The sequence below is a fragment of the Scyliorhinus torazame genome, chromosome 19 (genome assembly GCF_047496885.1).
Source record: "Scyliorhinus torazame isolate Kashiwa2021f chromosome 19, sScyTor2.1, whole genome shotgun sequence".
Lineage (NCBI taxonomy): Eukaryota > Metazoa > Chordata > Chondrichthyes > Carcharhiniformes > Scyliorhinidae > Scyliorhinus > Scyliorhinus torazame.
The window spans coordinates 77,346,056-77,364,816 of NC_092725.1; the positions used below are offsets into that span (position 1 = coordinate 77,346,056).

General features: G+C 49.7%; 1 protein-coding gene across 1 annotated transcript in view; it reads left to right on the forward strand.

Moving 5' to 3' along the window:
* Positions 1-18,761, forward strand: part of LOC140396240 (structural maintenance of chromosomes protein 1B-like) — a 367,818-nt gene that overhangs the window by 56,839 nt on the left and 292,218 nt on the right. The window contains exon 6 of the mRNA XM_072484572.1: positions 14,898-15,156. Coding sequence (XP_072340673.1) covers positions 14,898-15,156 — 259 coding nt within the window. The remainder of the gene's footprint in view (positions 1-14,897; positions 15,157-18,761) is intronic.

The following is an 18,761-nucleotide window of genomic DNA, read 5'->3' on the forward strand; positions in this document are numbered from 1 at the left end:
AGTCCCAGGTACCAACCCATGCTGCCAGTTCCCCTACCTTGTTTCGTATACTCCTGGCATTGAAGTAGACACACTTCAAACCACCTACCTGAACACTGGCCCCCTCCTGCGATGTCAAATCTGTGCTCCTGACCTCTATACTCTCATTCTCCCTTACCCTAAAACTACAACCCAGGTTCCCATGCCCCTGCTGCATTAGTTTAAACCCCCCCAAAGAGCACTAACAAATCTCCCCCCCCAGGATATTTGTGCCCCTCAGGTTCAGATGTAGACCATCCTGTCTGTAGAGGTCCCACCTTTCCCAGAAAGAGCCCCAGTTATCCAGAAATCTGAATCCCTCACACCTGCACCATCCCTGTAGCCACGTGTTTAAATGCTCTCTCTCCCTATTCCTCATCTCGCTATCACGTGGCACGGGCAACAACCCAGAGATAACAACTCTGTTTGTTCTAGTTCTGAGCTTCCATCCTAGCTCCCTGAAAGCCTGCCTGACATCCTTGTCCCCTTTCCTACCTATGTCGTTAGTGCCAATGTGGACCACGACTTGGGGCTGCTCCCCCTCCCCCTTAAGGACCCGGAAAACACGATCCGAGACATCACGTACCCTTGCACCTGGGAGGCAACATACCAAACGTGAGTCTCTCACGCTCCCACAAAATCTCCTGTCTGTGCCCCTGACTATAGAGTCCCCAATTACTAATGCTCTGCTCCTCTCCCCCCTTCCCTTCTGAGCCACAGGGACAGACTCCGTGCCAGAGGCCCGTACCCCATGGCTTAGTCGTCCCCCCCACAAGTATCCAAAGCGGTATACTTGTTTCTCAGGGGAACGACCGCAGGGGATCCCTGCACTGACTGCTTTTTCCCAGTCCCTCTTACAGTTACCCACCTATCTCCAATCTTTGGTGTAACTAATTCCCTGAAGCTGCTATCTATGACCCCTTCTGCCTCCCGAATGATCCGAAGTTCTTCCAACTCCAGCTCCAGTTCCCTAACTCGGTCTTGGAGGAGCTGGAGATGGCAGCACTTCCTGCAGGTAAAATCAGCAGGGACACTAACTGCATCCCTCACCTCAAACATCCTGCAGGAGGAACATTACACTCCCTTCCCTGCCATTCCTCTTACTTTCTACCAAGATCTGGCTAACAACTAAATTAAATTTTTATAAAAAATAATAGTAATATAAAATATGGTACTTACCTCAGACCAATGGGTTTTATTATTAGGTTAGAGGAGGAGGGCGGGTGGGAGACACTACACGTGTAGTGTCTCGGGTTTCCTCTCCACCAGAATTTATTGGTGAGGGTCTTCCCAGACGTCCGCGAGTCGACTTCCTGTTCCCGCCTAAAAAACTAATTTAAAAAAGAAAAATTCTCAGCTCCTGCTGAAATTGACTAACCAGCCAGCTCCACTCCCGCCGAAATCGACTGGCCTGCCCCTGCAAAGACAAGTGCTTTTAAAGGTTGACTCACCTCCCAGCAGCCACTTCCGCAATGCTCCCGCTGAAACTGACTCACCAGCTGTTCTCACGCCGAAATCGACTGGCCTGCCCCAGCAAAGACAAGTGCTTTTAAAGGTTGACTTACCTCCCAGCAGCCACTTCCGCAATGCTCCCGCTGAAACTGACTCACCAGCTGATTCTCCCGCCGAAATCGACTGGCCTGCCCCTGCAAAGACAAGTGCTTTTAAAGGTTGACTCACCTCCCAGCAGCCACTTCCGCAATGGAAGTGTGGAACTTCCATGAATGAAACCTGTGGAACTTGATACCATGTTCCTAATAAACATAAGTGCAAATGGGAGAACTGTGTCCCATGTAGTGTTATGCTGTTGCACCAATTTCCTGATAGTCGCTTTTAGGGTTCTGTTCATACGCTCCACAATGCCACTGAATTGTGGGTGATAGGCAATATGGAATTTTTGTTTTATCCCAAAAATCGTCAAAACGTTCTGCATCACTCTTCCTGCAAAATGCAAACCTTGGTCCGATTCAATGCTGCGGGGGAGTCCCAACATGTAAATATTTGCTGTGTTAAAATCTTGGCTGTTGCCTTCGCCGTGTTTGTCCTGAAGGGAAATGCTTCCACCCATTTTGTGAAGGTGTCGATCACCACCAATACATATTTAAAACCATTTCTGCAGGGGGGAGGGGACTAATATAATCTAGCTGTAAAATCGTCCATTGGCCAGTGTGTCTTAACTGACCTTTCCTGGAGTATCTATCTGGATTATTTTGAGCGCAAATTAAACAATTTTAAATATAACGTGCGACGTCTGCTTTTAAATCGGGCCACCAGTACAAAGGTCTTAAGTGGGCAATGGTAGTTTCTATCCCCTGGTGTCCGTCATGAAATTGACAAATAATCTGGTTCCTGTCCTGGGTGGGGACCACATAAATTCCATTCTTTAATACAATTCCGTCCTGTACAGTCAGTGTGTCCTTGCATTTGTCGTAGGGGGCTGGGAAGTTACCGTTTAAAATTTGCTGAAGAGTGTCGTCTGCCTTTTGGGCTTGTGCTAAATCTTGGATATTCGTCTGTGAGACCTGGCTGCGTGTACTGGGGCACTCTCGGGGGGGGGGTTGCCAAAAGTGACCGTGTTGTGATCCTGCCTTTGCTAGGGCGTCTGCTTTCATGTTACCGGGTGGGGAGGAACGATGATGACTTCTAACTTTTATTATGCCATGTTTGCGGTCTTTAGCTATTTCAAGAATGTGTTTCAGTAATGGCACTGAGGGTAGGGGTTTACCGTCGGCGGATATGAATCCTCGAGATTCCCACAGGGGCAGGAATTCCGTCAAACTGTTCCAGCCATATACGGGGCGCTTCTCCGATATGGAGGCCAAGTGTTCGCACTGTCGTGAACGCCGTCGAGAACAGGGCCCGGGCATGACCTATTCTGGCCCCCACAGGGGGCCAGCATGGAGCATGCGCAGTCGGGGCAGCCCAATTCTGCGCATGCGCAGTTGGGCCGCGCCATCCTGTGCATGCGCGGGGAACGTCTACGCGCGCCGGCCCCTCACCAACATGGCGGCAGTGATCTGGGGCCGCACGTGGAAGGAGGTAGGCCCGGGGGTGGGGTGGGGGGGGGGGGGGGGGGGGGGGAAAGTGAGGCTGGCCCGCCGATCGGTGGGCCCCGATCATGGGCCAGACCCCATTGGAGGCCGCCCCCCCAGCGTTCCCACAGAGTTCCCGCCGGCAGCGACCAGGGGTGGACGGCGCCGTCGGGAACCTGTCGTGTCGTAGCAGCCGCTTGGCCCATCCGGGCCGGAGAATCGCCGCTCGCCGATTCTCCGAGCGGCCCGGTGCGAATCGCGCGCTGCTGGTTTCCAGGGGGTGGGAGAATCGCGTGCGGGGGTCGGGGCGGCGTGGCGCGATTCGCGCGGCGCCCCGGCGGTTCTCCCACCCGGCGTGGGGGGGGGGGGGTAGAATAGCGCCCTATAACTGTCCGAATATATATCTGCGGGGGTCGGGAAAGAATCTGGGTGCTGCACTATGTATGCGATGGCTGCTAACTCGGCTGCCTGCGATCCTAAATGTCCTGGTAATTTTAGCGATATCTCCTCTAATATGCGTCCCTGCGCGTCTTCCACATATATACCACATCCTGTAATCCGTTTTCCATTATCAACGGTGGAGGAGCCATCTACATAAATTTTTTAAGATTTATCCGTGGGCTGGGTTCTCTGCCTGTTTTTGTGGGTAACGATTTAGGAATAAAGGGTCCTGTGTTGTGCCTGGCTGCGATGATTTCACACTCATGTGGGGTTTCTACATACTGCAAATTATCTGCTAAAAATGTGTATGTCTTTGTCCTTTTCACTGTGATGTCCCTTCCTTGTAAGAGTAAGGTCCAGCGCGCTGCTCTAATCTGGCTAACTGAACCGTCCTTTAACCTACTATCTAACAGTAGTGCTCGGTTAAAATCATTACAGGGTTGAGGCCTGTGATGTATGCAAAGTACTGAGCAGCCCAAAAAACTGCGAGCCAGTGCCTTTCGCAGGCTGAAAATCATTGCTTCACTGGGTCCAAAATTCGCGAGGCATAGGCTACGGGTCCTAACGATCGTGTCTTTCTTGGAGTAGAACGGCCGATAGGGTTGGGTCGGTGGTCGCTACTTTTATGGCGTATGGGGAGTGTGGGTCTGGTACCTGCAAAGCAGGGGCTGTACCGAGGGCGCGTTTTAATGTATCAATGGCATCTGTATGCTGTGCAAGCCATTCCCAAGGGGCGTTCATTTTTAGGAGCTCGGAAAGTGGGGCTGCCTTGGTGGTGACAATGTCTATATGGTTCCTACAGTAACCCACCAGTCCTAAAAATGACCGGATTGCAGTGACATTATGGGGCAAGGGCAATTTGACAATCGAATCAATCCATTTTTGCTCTATCTCTCTTTTTCCGTGCGTGATGACTGTGCCTAAATAAAAGACCTTTTCTTTTAGGATTTGGGCCTTTTTCGGGCTGACTTTACATCCAATTGAGTGTAGAAGACCTAATAGTTCGGAACGAAGCAAAATGTGCTCTTCCTTGGTATCAGTTTGTAGGAGCAAGTCGTCCACATACTAAATGAGGCATTCGGGTCGGGAAAATTTGGATAATCCATTTGCCAATAGTCGGTGGAAAATGGAGGGGGAGTTGTGGAAACCTTGTGGAAGGCATGTCCACGTATATTGCTGTCCTTGGAATGTGAAGGCAAATTTATATTGGCAATTCTTTTCTAGTGGAAAGGACCGGAAGCCATTGCTAATGTCCAGTACCGTAAAATATGTAGTCCCTGCTTCAGCATTGTCTCGGGACTCATGGCAACGGTGGGGGCTGCTAATGGAGTTACTTTATTGAGTTTTCTGTAATCGATGGTCCGTCTCCATGAACTGCCTGGTTTCCTTACGGGCCAAATTGGGGCATTGTTTGTTGAGGCTACGGGCCGAATTACACCTTGGTCTAACAAACTTTGAATTACTTGTGCAATTTCTCCCTCGGCTTGCTGTGGGAAGCCGTATTGTATCTGGGGCTTGGGATCGGGACCTGTAATGGCGACTGTTCCCGAAATTTTTCCACAATCGTGCTTGTGCTGGGCGAAGGATGCTTTGTGTTTCCTTAGGACCTCTCTGATTGTCCTAACTGTACTAATGGTTTGCGGATCAAACCAATAATTGCCTACTGAGCAGATTCTGTGTTCATAGTCTCCTACTGTGAGCGTGGCGGGGGCTCTCGCTGTTCTAGCCGTTTTCTAAACACACTTATTCATGGGGTCAAAGGAAAGATTGTGTGAACTCATGAAGTCGATCCCTAAAATGTGTCCTGCTGTTCGGGGCAAATCTACTAAAAAAAACGGGGTGTTTTCATTAATGTTTCCGATTTGAATATCTACGGGGCCGTAATATATCCCTGCTGGATATGTCCTGTAAATCTGCTAAGAGTCATAGTGTCTGTAGTGGGCCATTTGTCTCGCTGAAACATGGTGGAGGAGTTTAAAGTGGTGTGGGACCCTCCTGTGTCCCAAAGGAACTCTATGGGGTGTAACCGGACTGTGCCTGTGACTACTGGTCTACCTGACTTGCCCCAGAGTGTGTCGCAGACCCAAGTTGGGGAGTCCGAACACTGTCAATCTGTGCTATTTATGGCAGAATTATCTGGGCGGACGCTAATACTGTGTATAGGCCTGGCATTGTTCCTATGTGGGGCGTTCGCTTGCTGATTCCGTTGCTGGTTCGGGGGGGGGGCATTGCATTTGCGGGCGTGATGTCCCTTTTGTCCACAATTATAGCATCCCTGTGCTCTGTGATGCTGTCCGTCATGTCTACCCTCGTTTACCCATGCGGGGTCCTGATGTGTCCTTACTGGATTCATGTTTGCTTCTACTTTCTCCTGCTCTCTTTTTATGTAGGGATTGTTCCCAAGCTCTAGAAAGTCTCTTCAGAACACACACTTCGTTATGTGTGGCGACTGAGGGGTCATAATTCGTGCAGGCTTTTTGACCTGCTTCTGTGACATGGAAGATTAAAATACAGGTCCATTTGGTTGTGTTTTCGACCTTAAGTGTGCGCGGACTAAATCTCCAAATACCGCTTTGAAGTGTATCCAAAGGCGCCCTGCGTATGCAATCGGATGCTCTCCCTCCTTTTGTCTGCAGCGATTTACACCTTTTATGGGATCTCCTCTGTTATAACCAATTGTATCTAAAATAGCTGTCTTCATCTCCTGGAGGCTTCCTCCTCCTACAGTCTGTGGATTGGGTAATGCTGAACTAACGGATGGGTCAAGGCTCATCATTATAAGTTTCACATCCTCCGGTTCGTCCAGACCGTACATAACTGTCTTACTCGCTCAAAGAAATGGTGTGGGTCTGCTGTGGGTTGGAATGGTTCAATTGTGGCGCAGGCATCTCTCAATTGTGTGATGGATAATGGGGTGGTGTACACTAAATCGTGTTCGTCGTCAATCGGTGAATTGGGCTGCGTGGTGACTGGATTCATGGGTTGTGTGCTGCCTGTGCAGTCGGTGGTGCGGGTGCTTTTGTTTTCTGGGGCTGGATTCTGATTCTCAGTGCCTTCTACATACCTATAGGCAGTTTCATCGCGTTCCTGCCAATCGGGGCCATCTTCCTGGTCTAAATTTGGTCCAAAGGTGTCTCTGAAACCATTTTGCACTGAGAGCAGTGACTGTAACCGTGAAATTTGCTGCCTGCATTTGGCGTGGTCTACTGAACTCTGCCTTTGTTCCGTTGTGGAACTGTGGAGTGCTCGTAAAGCTGCCTTCAAGTCTGCGCATTACTTCTTTAACTGTTCTACCTGTTGTTCCGTCTCTTCTCTTACCAAGACTGCACGTTGTGTATCTTGGTAGGCCTTATTGTATTGTGTCTGAAAGCTGCTTAGGTAGACTAAACAAGATTGTGTGCCTGTTTGACATCAGCCATCTCCTTGTCTTTTGCTGCTAGCTGCTGTCAGAGTTGCTCATTAACTTTTTCACACTTGCTAACGTTTCCCTCACTCTTCTCCTCCTTCTCCACAAGCTGTCTGCGGAGTGGCCTCACAACCTCCTCTGTGCCTCGCAATTGTGCTGGACAGGACACGATTGCCATCGGCTTACGAACTTTCCCTAAACTCTTCTTGTGGATCTCGGTTAGGTTGTCCCACCAAGTTTGTCCTGTACTACCTGCACCTGACTCTTCATTCGAACAAAACTCAGACCAAAGGGGCCATCCTTTCCCCTTTAAGCATTCCTCAGTTCCTCTTCCCATATGGGACACTGCTCTGCTCTACTGGTCGCTGCGACCTCGGGTTCCTGTGGGTTTATAAGGCGTTCCATTGCCTTTGCTGCCATTTCTACTGGTATCTCTTTTCTGCATCCTAAATTTGGGACAGGGGGAACAGGGCGGCGATGCAAACAGCGGGTATGGCCTAAGCTATTTTCCGGTTCGAACAACTCCCAATAGTTTTACGCAACAAAATCTAACGAGTTTACCTTGTATTCCTGTTAGTACGCATGCAAATTAATACACACTTCCGAATCTTGGAGGTTTAATCAATACGGGTCTTACACTTGTGGTTTCTTTCACTTTTCCGATTGGGTTTCTAATTCAACGTTTTGTGGGTTCTCTCGGAGTGACAAAATCACTTCTAGGTCGAGTCCCGTCAGAGGTCGCCAATAACTGTTGCCAATTTGCACCGGAGAAGCCAGTAATGTTGCTTTTCAGAGTCGCCAGGTATACCACCACAAGGTTCAACCGGATATAGATCAAAGACCCAACAACCAGTCAGTTAGTTCAAGTTCAACAATAGTTTATTTACACACAAGATTAACACACATGCAACATAAAAACACTACAAGTGGACTTCCGGGTGCGGCGATGACCAGCTAAGTCGCACGTTTCGGCACCTCCCGTTTTAACGGACTTTTGGGCTCTTATCGGGAGCCCCAACGGCAATTTTCGAAGGCTAAACCCACTGTGAGGCGACATAGAAGGGAGTCCCCCCGGATGTGAATGGATAGAAGAGATAATAGTGGCCAGATTGTGGAGGATCCTCTGGAGCAGCGGCAAAGAAGGGAAGTGAGAAGCAAGATGGCGGCGGAGGGCGGCCAGTTGGTATGGGGCCTGGAACAGCAGGAGTTCCTCCGGCGATGTGTGGAGGAGCTCAAGAAGGAGGTGCTGGCGCCGATGCTGCATGCGATTGAGGGGTTAAAGGAGGCGCAGAAGACCCAAGAGATGGAGCTCCGTGAAGTGAAGGCAAAAGCTGCCGAAAACGAGGACGAGATACAGGGCTTGGTGGTGAAGACGGAGACGCACGAGGCACTGCATAAGAGGTGTATGGAGAGACTGGAAGCCCTGGAAAATAGCTTGAGGAGGACGAACTTAAGAATCTTGGGTCTTCCCGAAGGGGCAGAGGGAGCGGACGTTGGGGCGTATGTGAGCACGATGCTTCATACCTTAATGGGAGCTGAGGCCCCGACGGGCCCCCTGGAAGTGGAGGGAGCGTACCGAGTCCTCGTGAGAAGACCAAAGGCAGGAGAAATACCTCGAGCAATAGTGGTGAGGTTCCACCGCTACTAGGACAGGGAGATGGTCCTGAGATGGGCGAAAAAGACACGGAGCAGCAGGTGGGAGAACGCGGTGATCCGCGTGTATCAGGATTGGAGTGCGAAGGTGGCGAGAAGGAGGGCGAGTTTCAATCGGGCCAAGGCGGTGCTCCACAAGAGGAAAGTGAAATTCGGAATGTTGCAGCCGGCAAAACTGTGGGTTACACACCAGGGTAAACATCACTACTTCGAGACGGAAGAGGAGGCGTGGACATTTATTGAAGAGGAGAAGTTGGACTAGATTTGAGAAAGAGTGTTTGAAATGAAGTAGCGAGGTGGTGGCAAGAGACTGTGAATCAGATGGGAGGAAATTTTCTTTCCCCTCGAAGGGGGGGGGGAGACACACGAAGAAATGTGGGCGCCGGTGGGGAAGGGGAGGGGGAAGGAGAGGGGGAGCTGCGCCATCAGGGGCGGAGCCGAGAGGGAAGCGTGGGCTTTGTTCCCGCGCTATGGAAATTGTGGCGGGAAAAGGGGCCTCACATAATGGGAGGCTAAGGATAAACGGGGGAAGCCGAGGTCAGCCAGAGTTTGCTGACTTCCGGAAGCAATATTGGGGGAGCAACTAAGCTAGAGAGGGATCTAGCGGGGGTGGGGGGGTTTAACTGGGTTGCTGCTGCTAAGGGGAAGGGGGAGCTGTTACGGGATGGGATGGTCGGGACGGGAGGGCACCGTCCGGGGGATAAGCGGGTGCGTGGGAACCGGGTGAGGAGCTGTTCTAAAAAAGGGGGTGGCTAGTCGAAGGGGGGGGGGGCGGTAAAGAGCCCCCCAACCCGGTTGATCACGTGGAGCGTGAGAGGGTTGAATGGGCCGATTAAGAGGGCAAGGGTATTTGCGCACCTAAAGAAGCTAAAGGCAGACGTGGTCATGCTTCAGGAGACGCACCTGAAACTGGCGGATCAGGTCAGATTAAGAAAAGGATGGGTGGGACAGGTATTCCACTCGGGCTTGGATGCGAAAAATAGAGGGGTGGTAATACTGGTGGGGAAACGGGTATTGTTTGAGGCGAAGACCACAGTGGTGGACAGTGGGGGTAGATACGTGATGGTGAGTGGCAGATTGCAAGATGAGGCGGTGGTGAACGTATATGCCCCGAACTGGGATGATGCAAACTTTATGAAGCGTATGTTGGGGCGCATCCTGGACCTGGAGATGGGAAATTTGGTAATGGGGGGGGACTTCAACACGGTGCTGGACCCAGGGCTGGACCGGTCCAGATCCAGGACCGGGAGGAGGCCGGCAGCGGCCAAGGTGCTTAAGGGCTTTATGGAGCAGATGGGAGGAGTGGATCCCTGGAGATTTACTAGACCAAGGAGTAAAGAGTTTTCCTTCTTCTCCCATGTCCACAAAGTGTACTCCCGGATAGACTTCTTTGTCCTGGGAAGGGCGCTGATCCCGAAGGTGGCAGGAACAGGAACGGGGTATTCGGCTATAGCTATTTCAGATCATGCCCCACATTGGGTAGATCTGGAAGTAGGAGAGGAAAAGGAGCAGCGCCCACTCTGGAGATTAGATATGGGACTGTTGGCGGACGAGGGGGTATGTGTAAAGGTGAGGGGATGTATTGAAAGGTACCTAGAGATCAATGATGACGGAGAGGTCCAGGTGGGAGTGGTCTGGGAGGCGCTGAAGTTGGTGGTTAGAGGGGAGCTGATCTCCATAAGGGCCCATAAGGGGAAACAAGAGGGTAAAGAAAGGGAGAGATTGTTGGGGGAGATTTTGAGGGTGGATAGGCAATATGTGGAGGCTCCAGATGAAGGGCTATACAGGGAAAGACGGAGATTGCACACGGACTTTGACTTGTTGACCACGGGTAAGGCGGAGGCACAATGGAGGAAGGCACAGGGAGTGCAGTATGAATATGGAGAGAAGGCGAGCCGGCTGCTGGCCCAACAACTTAGGAAGAGGGGGGCGGCGAGAGAGATCGGAGGGGTTAGAGACGAGGACGGAAAGATGGAACGGGGAGCGGAGAGGGTGAACGGGGTGTTTAAGGTATTTTACGAGAGGCTATATAAGACTCAACCCCCGGAAGGGAAAGAGGGAATGATGCGTTTCCTAGACCAGCTGGAGTTCCCGAAGGTTGAGGAACAGGAGATGACAGGACTGGGAGCGCAGATTGAGGTGGAGGAGGTAGTAAAAGGAATTGGGAACATGCAGGCAGGGAAGGCCCCGGGACCGGATGGGTTCCCAGTGGAGTTCTATAGGAAATACGTGGACCTGCTGGCCCCACTTCTGACGAGAACCTTTAATGAGGCTAGGGAAAGGGGGACACTACCCCCGACGATGTCGGAGGTGACGATATCGCTGATCCTGAAAAGAGACAAAGACCCGCTGCAGTGCAGGTCATACAGGCCTATTTCCCTCTTGAACGTAGATGCCAAGCTTTTGGCCAAGGTGATGTCGACGAGGATAGAGGACTGTGTCCCTGGGGTGGTGCATGATGATCAAACGGGGTTTGTTAAAGGGAGGCAATTGAATGCTAACATACGGAGGCTGTTGGGGGTGATGATGATGCCCCCACCGGAGGGGGAGGCGGAGATAGTGGTGGCGATGGATGCAGAGAAAGCATTTGATAGAGTGGAGTGGGACTACCTGTGGGGAGTACTGAGGAGATTTGGATTTGGAGAGGGTTTCATTAGATGGGTTCAGCTCCTGTACAGGGCCCCGGTGGCAAGTGTGATTACAAATAGGCAACGATCTGACCACTTCTGACTATATAGGGGTACAAGACGGGGATGTCCCCTGTCCCCATTACTGTTTGCGTTGGCAATTGAGCCATTGGCCATAGCGCTGAGGGGCTCTAGGAAGTGGAGGGGGGTACTTAGAGGAGGAGAAGAGCATCGGGTGTCATTATACGAGGAAGATTTGTTGTTGTATGTCACGGACCCAGTGGAGGGGATGCCTGAGATAATGCAGACACTCTGGGAGTTTGGAGAATTTTCAGGATATAAATTGAATATGGGGAAGAGTGAACTGTTTGTGATGCACCCCGGGGAACAGGGCAGAGGAATAGACGATTTACCGTTGAGGAGGGTAAGAAGAGATTTCCGGTATTTAGGGATCCAGGTGGCCAGGAACTGGGGAACCTTGCATAAGCTTAACTTGGCACGACTGGTAGAGGAGATGGAAGAGGACTTTAGGAGGTGGGACATGGCACCCCTGTCATTGGCGGGCAGGGTGCAGGCGGTTAAAATGGTGGTCCTTCCGAGGTTTCTTTTTGTGTTCCAGTGCCTCCCTGTACTGATTACAAAGGCCTTTTTTTAAGAAGGTGGACAAGAGTATTATGAGCTTTGTGTGGGCTGGAAAGACCCCCAAGAGTAAAGAGGGGGTTCCTGCAGCGCAGTAGGGACAGAGGGGGACTGGCACTGCCGAGTCGAAGTGATTATTATTGGGCCGCCAATATATCAATGGTGTGCAAGGGGATGGGGAGGGAGCGGCGTGGAAAAGACTAGAGATGGCGTCCTGTAGGGGAACCTGCCTGTTGATGGCTTCAAACAGGTCTTGGAACAGGCTGATGAATGGCCCCCATGCTTTATGGAAGCCTTCTTCCGGCCTTTAATGGTGTACTTCATCTCCAGATGGAGAAATTCCGATAGGTCTGCCAGCCTGTGTCCGAGTGGAGTTTGCACATTCTCCCTTTATCTACGTGGGTTTCACCCCCACAACTCAAAGATGTGTAGGTTAGGTGGATTGGCCATGCTAAATTGCCCCTTAATTGGAAAAAAGATAATTGGGTACTCTTTAAAAAAATTTTTTTTTTTTAAAGTCTGCCAGCCTGTCTGTAGCTGTGGGTGGTGCTGATAATCGCCAGCCGAGCAGGATTCTCTTGCGGGCAATTAATGCAAGTGCGTCGGCCCTCTTCCCATATGAAGTTCTGGCTGGTCAAATACCCAAAGACTGCCACTCTCAGGCTCGGCTTCACCCTCACCACAACCTTGGGCATCACATCAAAGAAGGCTGCCCGGAACCCGAAAGTCTGGGGCAGGCCCAGAACATGTGGGCATTGTTGGCCAGGCCTCCCTGGCACCTCCGGGAAGAACCTGCTCATTTAGGCTCTTGTCAGGTGTGCTTTGTGCACTACTTCAAGCTCATGAAGTTTTGCCGTGCACAGGAGGAGGTGGAGTTTGCCCTGTTCAGTGCTTCGCTCCCCACTCCCCACCCTAATTCCGTTCCTAACTCTCCTCCCATTCCTCCCTTGTTCCATCCAATGGGGAGCGTGTCCTTTCTAAACTTTATCCATATAGGGAATAGTTTCCTACTGTTTGAAAGATGAGGAGAATCTACAGGCTGCTTTGACACCCAGTTATCGGCGCTGGGAGCAGCCTGGAGGCAGGACATAGTTACCAAGGACACTTTGGTAAGGTGAACAGTAACCATGACTGGATTTAGCACTCATTGCTGTGATGCAGTAGTAGGGACCACAAAGGGCACAGTCAACACCAAAGTTTTCAGATACTCCCTTGAAGCTTTAACTAAGTGGCAGACAGGAAAGATATCTTGTTCTCAACATCTGGAAGAATAAATGTGCCCAGAGAGACAAAGAGAGTCTGAATGGAGGTGGTGCTGGAGGTCAACAGAATAGAAATAACCAGAAGGATGTGATTCCAATGAAGGAAGAGATTCAATATTTGATAAAATTCTTGAAAGGCGAGAGGCTTATGAAACCCAGATGACAGATCATTAACTATTTTTAAAAAATATATATTTTATTAAAGTTTTTCGATCAAACAAAAATTTCCCATTTTACAACTTTGTAATAATATATACATTGATCGTTTTTTAAATAAATAATATGCTAACGGCAACTGCCAACAACAAAATAAGAAACAACAGGGGGGAGAAAAAGGAACAACATGTAAATTATAACCGTCTCATTCATTTCTCGTACCGTGTAAAAATGCAAACTTTTTACTAAAAATTATAAAAAAAAGAAAATTATTCCTGCCAAAGATGAACAATTGTAATATGAATTATGGGAACCTCATATATAATCTCAGAATTTTTAGGACGCAGAAGGAGGCCATTCGGCCCATTATGTCTGAACCTGAGTTCCACCATAGAAAAAAAGGGGTAGAGTTTAAAAAACTGACACTATGCTTTTTAAATCAGCGATTGGTGCAACTGATTTGGAAAGCTAGATCCCATTTCAAGTCTTTTAAACTGATCTGAACATGGAAAAATGATATATTGAGCACTGGTACTACAAAATGAATAGTAAAATGAAGTGAGCACCTGTTTTAGACAAGCCTGTCATATGTCAGTGCCACCCCCTGAATACTGTACGTAGTGTACTCTGTAACCCATCATTTCCACTATTACCACCAGATTTGCCCTGCTAAAATGGGCTGCTGACAACTGAAGATACCTGTCCAGATGTTAATTTATATTTTCTTTTAGCTTGTCACTCCATTGCTCTGACTATTTTAAGATATAGCTTTCTCTTTTGAGGCTATATTTTTGCTTTTCCATCCTGTGATGATTAAAACACACTGTTTATAAGTAGCACGCGACAATTCTGATTTTAACTTTGGTTGTGGAGTAGACATAGGACAGCCATTAGGTTCAAGAGATTCGTTAGACCGCATCTGCATAGATCCAGTCAGTCTCCTGTTGAAGACAGCGGGAAGCTGGTGCTGGCGGGTGGCAAAGGAATGTCAGATAGTAGAAGCCTTTCACTGGAGATCCCGAGGGAACTGCTCATGTCACTCTGGAAAGTGGTTAAGAAGGGAAGGTTTCCTGGTTAAGGTTAGGGAAGGGACAGAAGGGGCATGGGAAAGAAACCTAAGGGTTCTTCATGGGGCCTAGAGATGCAGTCCCACAAAGAGACAGCTTTTCTTAAAGAAAATTTATTGAATAACTTTTTGGTCTCTTCTTGGTCCAGTTCCTCTTGCCACCAAGAGGGAAAGTCACATTGCCTTCCCCTTGTAGATCTCTGGTTAAAATTGTATTTGGACTCTGATGATGCCCTTAAGTTTGATGTGCATATTTAAAGGACTCTGCTGCATTTTGGCGTTTGTCCTTCACCTGCTCAGAAAAGCAAGACTTTGATTCTCAGGAGGATCAGTGTGGGTAAGCCATATGGACCAGCTTCCAATAGTGAGGAAAAATTGGCCCTCACGTGATTCAATGAGAATTCATAATTTTTGGTATCTTGTATGTCGAGATAAAATTTAATTTGCTGTGTGGTTTCCCTTTTATCAAGACCAGGCAGGTTTGTTTTTGAGCCTCCCATTGCACAGACTTTGCAACGCCATATGCTCAATTAAAATTCATCTTATTTTGGCCATGGAATTAATTAACTTTAGTTAATTTTATTATCATATTGCCAGAGTTCATGACTCTAATCTGAATGAGAAGCGACCCAGCTACATAAAAGCCAAGGAGAACACAAGGCACTATGTGAAGAAGGTTGAAGCAGCTCGGAAATCTCTTAAGAGCAGTGAGAAACAATGCAGCATTCACCAGCAGACAGTGAAGGAATTGGAGTTGGAGCTTAAAGATGTGAATAAAGTGTGGAAAGGGTTTGAGGAAATGGCACAAGCAGAACTCAGCAGCAGAGGTCGGAGCATGGAACTTGAGGAGAGCCAGGTAAATTTTAAAAAATTGTCACTTGCATTTTGTTCTTATTTACATTTTTTTATTAATTCGTTCATGGGATTTGGGCATTGCTGGCTGGGCCAACATTTATAGCCCATCCCTAATTGTCCTTGAGGGGGCAGTTAAGAGTCAACCACATTGCTGTGGGTCTGGAGTCGCATGTAGGCCAGACCAGGTACGGAAGGCAGATTTCCTTCCCTAACTGACATTAGTCAACCAGACGGGTTTTTATGACAATCGGCAATGGTTTCATGAACACCCCATGCAAGTTCCCATCCAAGTCACACCCCTGAACTATATTGTCACTCCTTCTCTGTCTATGAATAAAAAACCTGGAACTTCCTTTTGAACAGCACTGTGGATCTACCTACACCATGGGCTGCAGTAATTCGAGAAGGTGGTAAATCACCACCTTCTCAAGAGCAAATAAGGATGTGAAATAACTACTGGCCTTTCTGTTATCACCTACATCCCATGAACAAGTGTACCCAAAGGGTATCTTGTCCTTTAATCACACGCCCATCAGAGTATGGCTGCTGAAGAGACCAGGATTGGAATTGTTGTCTGTGACTTATCAGACACTTCGACCAGTTTATTATCAAAACAGTGCCCGTATTTGCGAGATGAACAATGGACAAAACAGGTTAGCAGATTAACTCAATTTTATTCACAAATCTTCGGTTCTTTTAATACAACTCTAGTTTTATTTGGGTATTACAATCTTCAACATCACTCACAAAAAATATAACTCAGACTCACAGTTGAGCTCTAGGCATTTTCCCGCATTTAGTGAAGGAGGCTGAGCAGACTACGATTACTTTTTTTTTCAAAATACAATTTTAATGAGGTATTTTCGGCATTACAAACAGCAACAGTATAAAAAACAATATACAAAGAATAATGAACATAGTGCAGCCACCGACTCCCAACCCGCCAAGAACCGCCGAATTAACCCCCTATTCTACGCTACCCTAACCGCCCCCCTGCTGACGATTAATTCTCCGCGAAGAAGTCGATGAATGGTTGCCACCTCTGGACGAACCCTAACAGTGACCCTCTCAATGCGAACTTAATCTTCTCTAGTCCAAAAAAGCTTGCCATGTCAGTTAGCCAGGTCTCTGACTTCGGGGGCTTTGAGTCCCTCCAAGCTAGCAGTATCTGTCTCCGGGCTACCAGGGAAGCAAAGGCCAGAACATCTGCCTCTTTATCCTCCTGGGTCCTCCGACACCCCAAAAATCGCCACCCCTGGACTCATTGCCACCCTTGTTTTCAATACTCTGGACATGACGCCCGCAAACCCCTGCCAATATCCCCTAAGTTTTGGACACCCAGAACATGTGGACATGGTTCGCTGGTCCTCCCGCACATTTTACACACCTGTCCTCCACCCCAAAGAATCTAATCATCCGGGCCACTGTCATGTGGGTCTGGTGGACCACCTTGAATTGGATCACGCTGAGCCTGGTGCATGTCGCGGTCGCGTTGATTCTGCTCAAGGCGTCCGCCCATAAGCCATCCTCCAACTCACCACCCACCTCCTCCTCCCACCTACGCTTCAGCTCCTCGGTCTGCGTCTCCTCTGCCCCCATGAGCTCTTTGTAGATGTCCGAGACTCTCCCCTCTCCCGCCCATCCTCTAGACACTACCCTATCCTGGATCCCCTTTAATGGCAGGAGTGGGAAGGATGAACCTGCCTGCGCAGAAAGTCCACACCTGCAAATATCTAAATTCGTTCCCCCTTGCCAATCCAAACGTCTCTTCCAGCGCCCTCAAACTAGGGAAGCTCCCCTCTAAAAACAAGTCCCCCATCCTCTCAATTCCCGCCCTTCACCATACTCTGAACCCCCCATCCAAGCTCCCCGGGGCAAACCGGTGATTGTCACAAATTGGGGACCAGACCGATGCTCCCACTGCGCCAGCGTACCTCCTCCACTGACCCCAAATTCTCAGGGCCGCCACCACTACGGGGCTGGTGGAGTACCTCGCCGGCGGGAACGGCAGAGGTTCCGTTATCAACGCCCCCAGACTGGTGCCCCTACACGAGGCTGCCTCCATATGCTCCCAAACCGACCCTGCCCCCACCACCCATTTCCTTATCATGGCTCTGTTAGCCACCCAGTAATAATTACCAAAATTTGGCAGCACAAGCCCCCCTCCCCCGATTCCGCTCGAGCATCACCTTCTTCACTCACGGGGACTTACCTGCCCATACAAAGCCCAGGATGATTTTATTAACCCTCTTGAAAAAGGACCGTGGAATGAAAATTGGGAGACACTGAAATACGAACAGAAATCTCGGCAGGACCGTCATTTTGACCGTCTGCACTCTCCCGGCTAACGACAGCATCCCATCTCCGAAACTCACCCCTCATCTGTTCAACCAACCAGGACAAGTTCAACTTGTGTAACTGGCCCCAGTCGTGCGCCACTTGTATCCCTAAGTACCTGAAACTGTCCCCTACTAACCTGAACGGCAGCTCCCTCAGCTGTCCCTCCTGACCCCTCGCCTGGACTACAAACATCTCACTCTTTGTCATATTCAGTTTATACCCCGAAAACCGGCCAAATTCCCCCAAAATTGCCATAATCTCGCTCATCCCGGCCCCTGGATCCGGTACATATAGGAGCAGGTCGTCCGCGTACAGCAAGACTCTGTGTCCCCCCCCCCCCGAGCCAGCCCCTTGAAGCTCTCAGAGCAATTGCCAGCGGCTCTATAGCTAGCGCAAACAACAGTGGGGAGAGGGGGCACCCCTGTCTTGTCCCCCGGTACAGTCTAAAATAGTCCAAGGTGGTCCTATTCGTCCTTACACTAGCCTCCGGGGCCTGGTACAACAGCCTGACCCAGTCAATAAAGCCCCTACCAAACCCAAATCGTCCCAGCACCTACCATAGATAGTCCCACTCCACCCAGTCGAACGCCTTCTCTGCATCCATAGCCACCACTATCTCAACCTCCCTACCCTCCGGGGGCATCATGATCACATTGAGCAGTCTTTTTATATTGGCCACCAACTGCCTACCCTTGACAAACCCAGTCTGAGCCTCCATAATCACATCCGGCACACAATCTTCATTCCTGGATGCTAGAATCTTGGCCGGCAACTTGGCATCCACATTAAGCAGGGAATTCTGCCTAAATGACCCGCATAGCTCCGGGTTCTTGTCCCGCTTCAATATCAACAAAATAGTGGCCTGTGACATCGTTGGGGGTAGCACCCCTGTGTCCCTCGCCTCATTGAAAACCTAAACTAGCAACGGCCCTAAAATCCCCGAAAACATTTTATAAAACTCCACCGGGTACCCGTCTGGCACCGGAGCTTTAGCCGACTGCATTGCCTTCAAGCCCTCAACTATTTCTTTGGCCCTAATCCGGGCCCCCAGGCCATCCACCAGCTCCCTACCCACCCTTGGGAAGGTCAGTCCATCCAAAAAGCGTCTCATCCCCTCCGGCCCCGTGGGGGGTTCTGAGCGGTAGAGCCTACTGTAAAAATCCCTGAACGCCCTGTTTAGCCCTGCCGACTCCCCAACAACCGCCCTCTTTATTTCCCTGGCCGCCTCCCTCTTCCTAAGCTGCTGTGCCAGCATTCTGCTGGCCT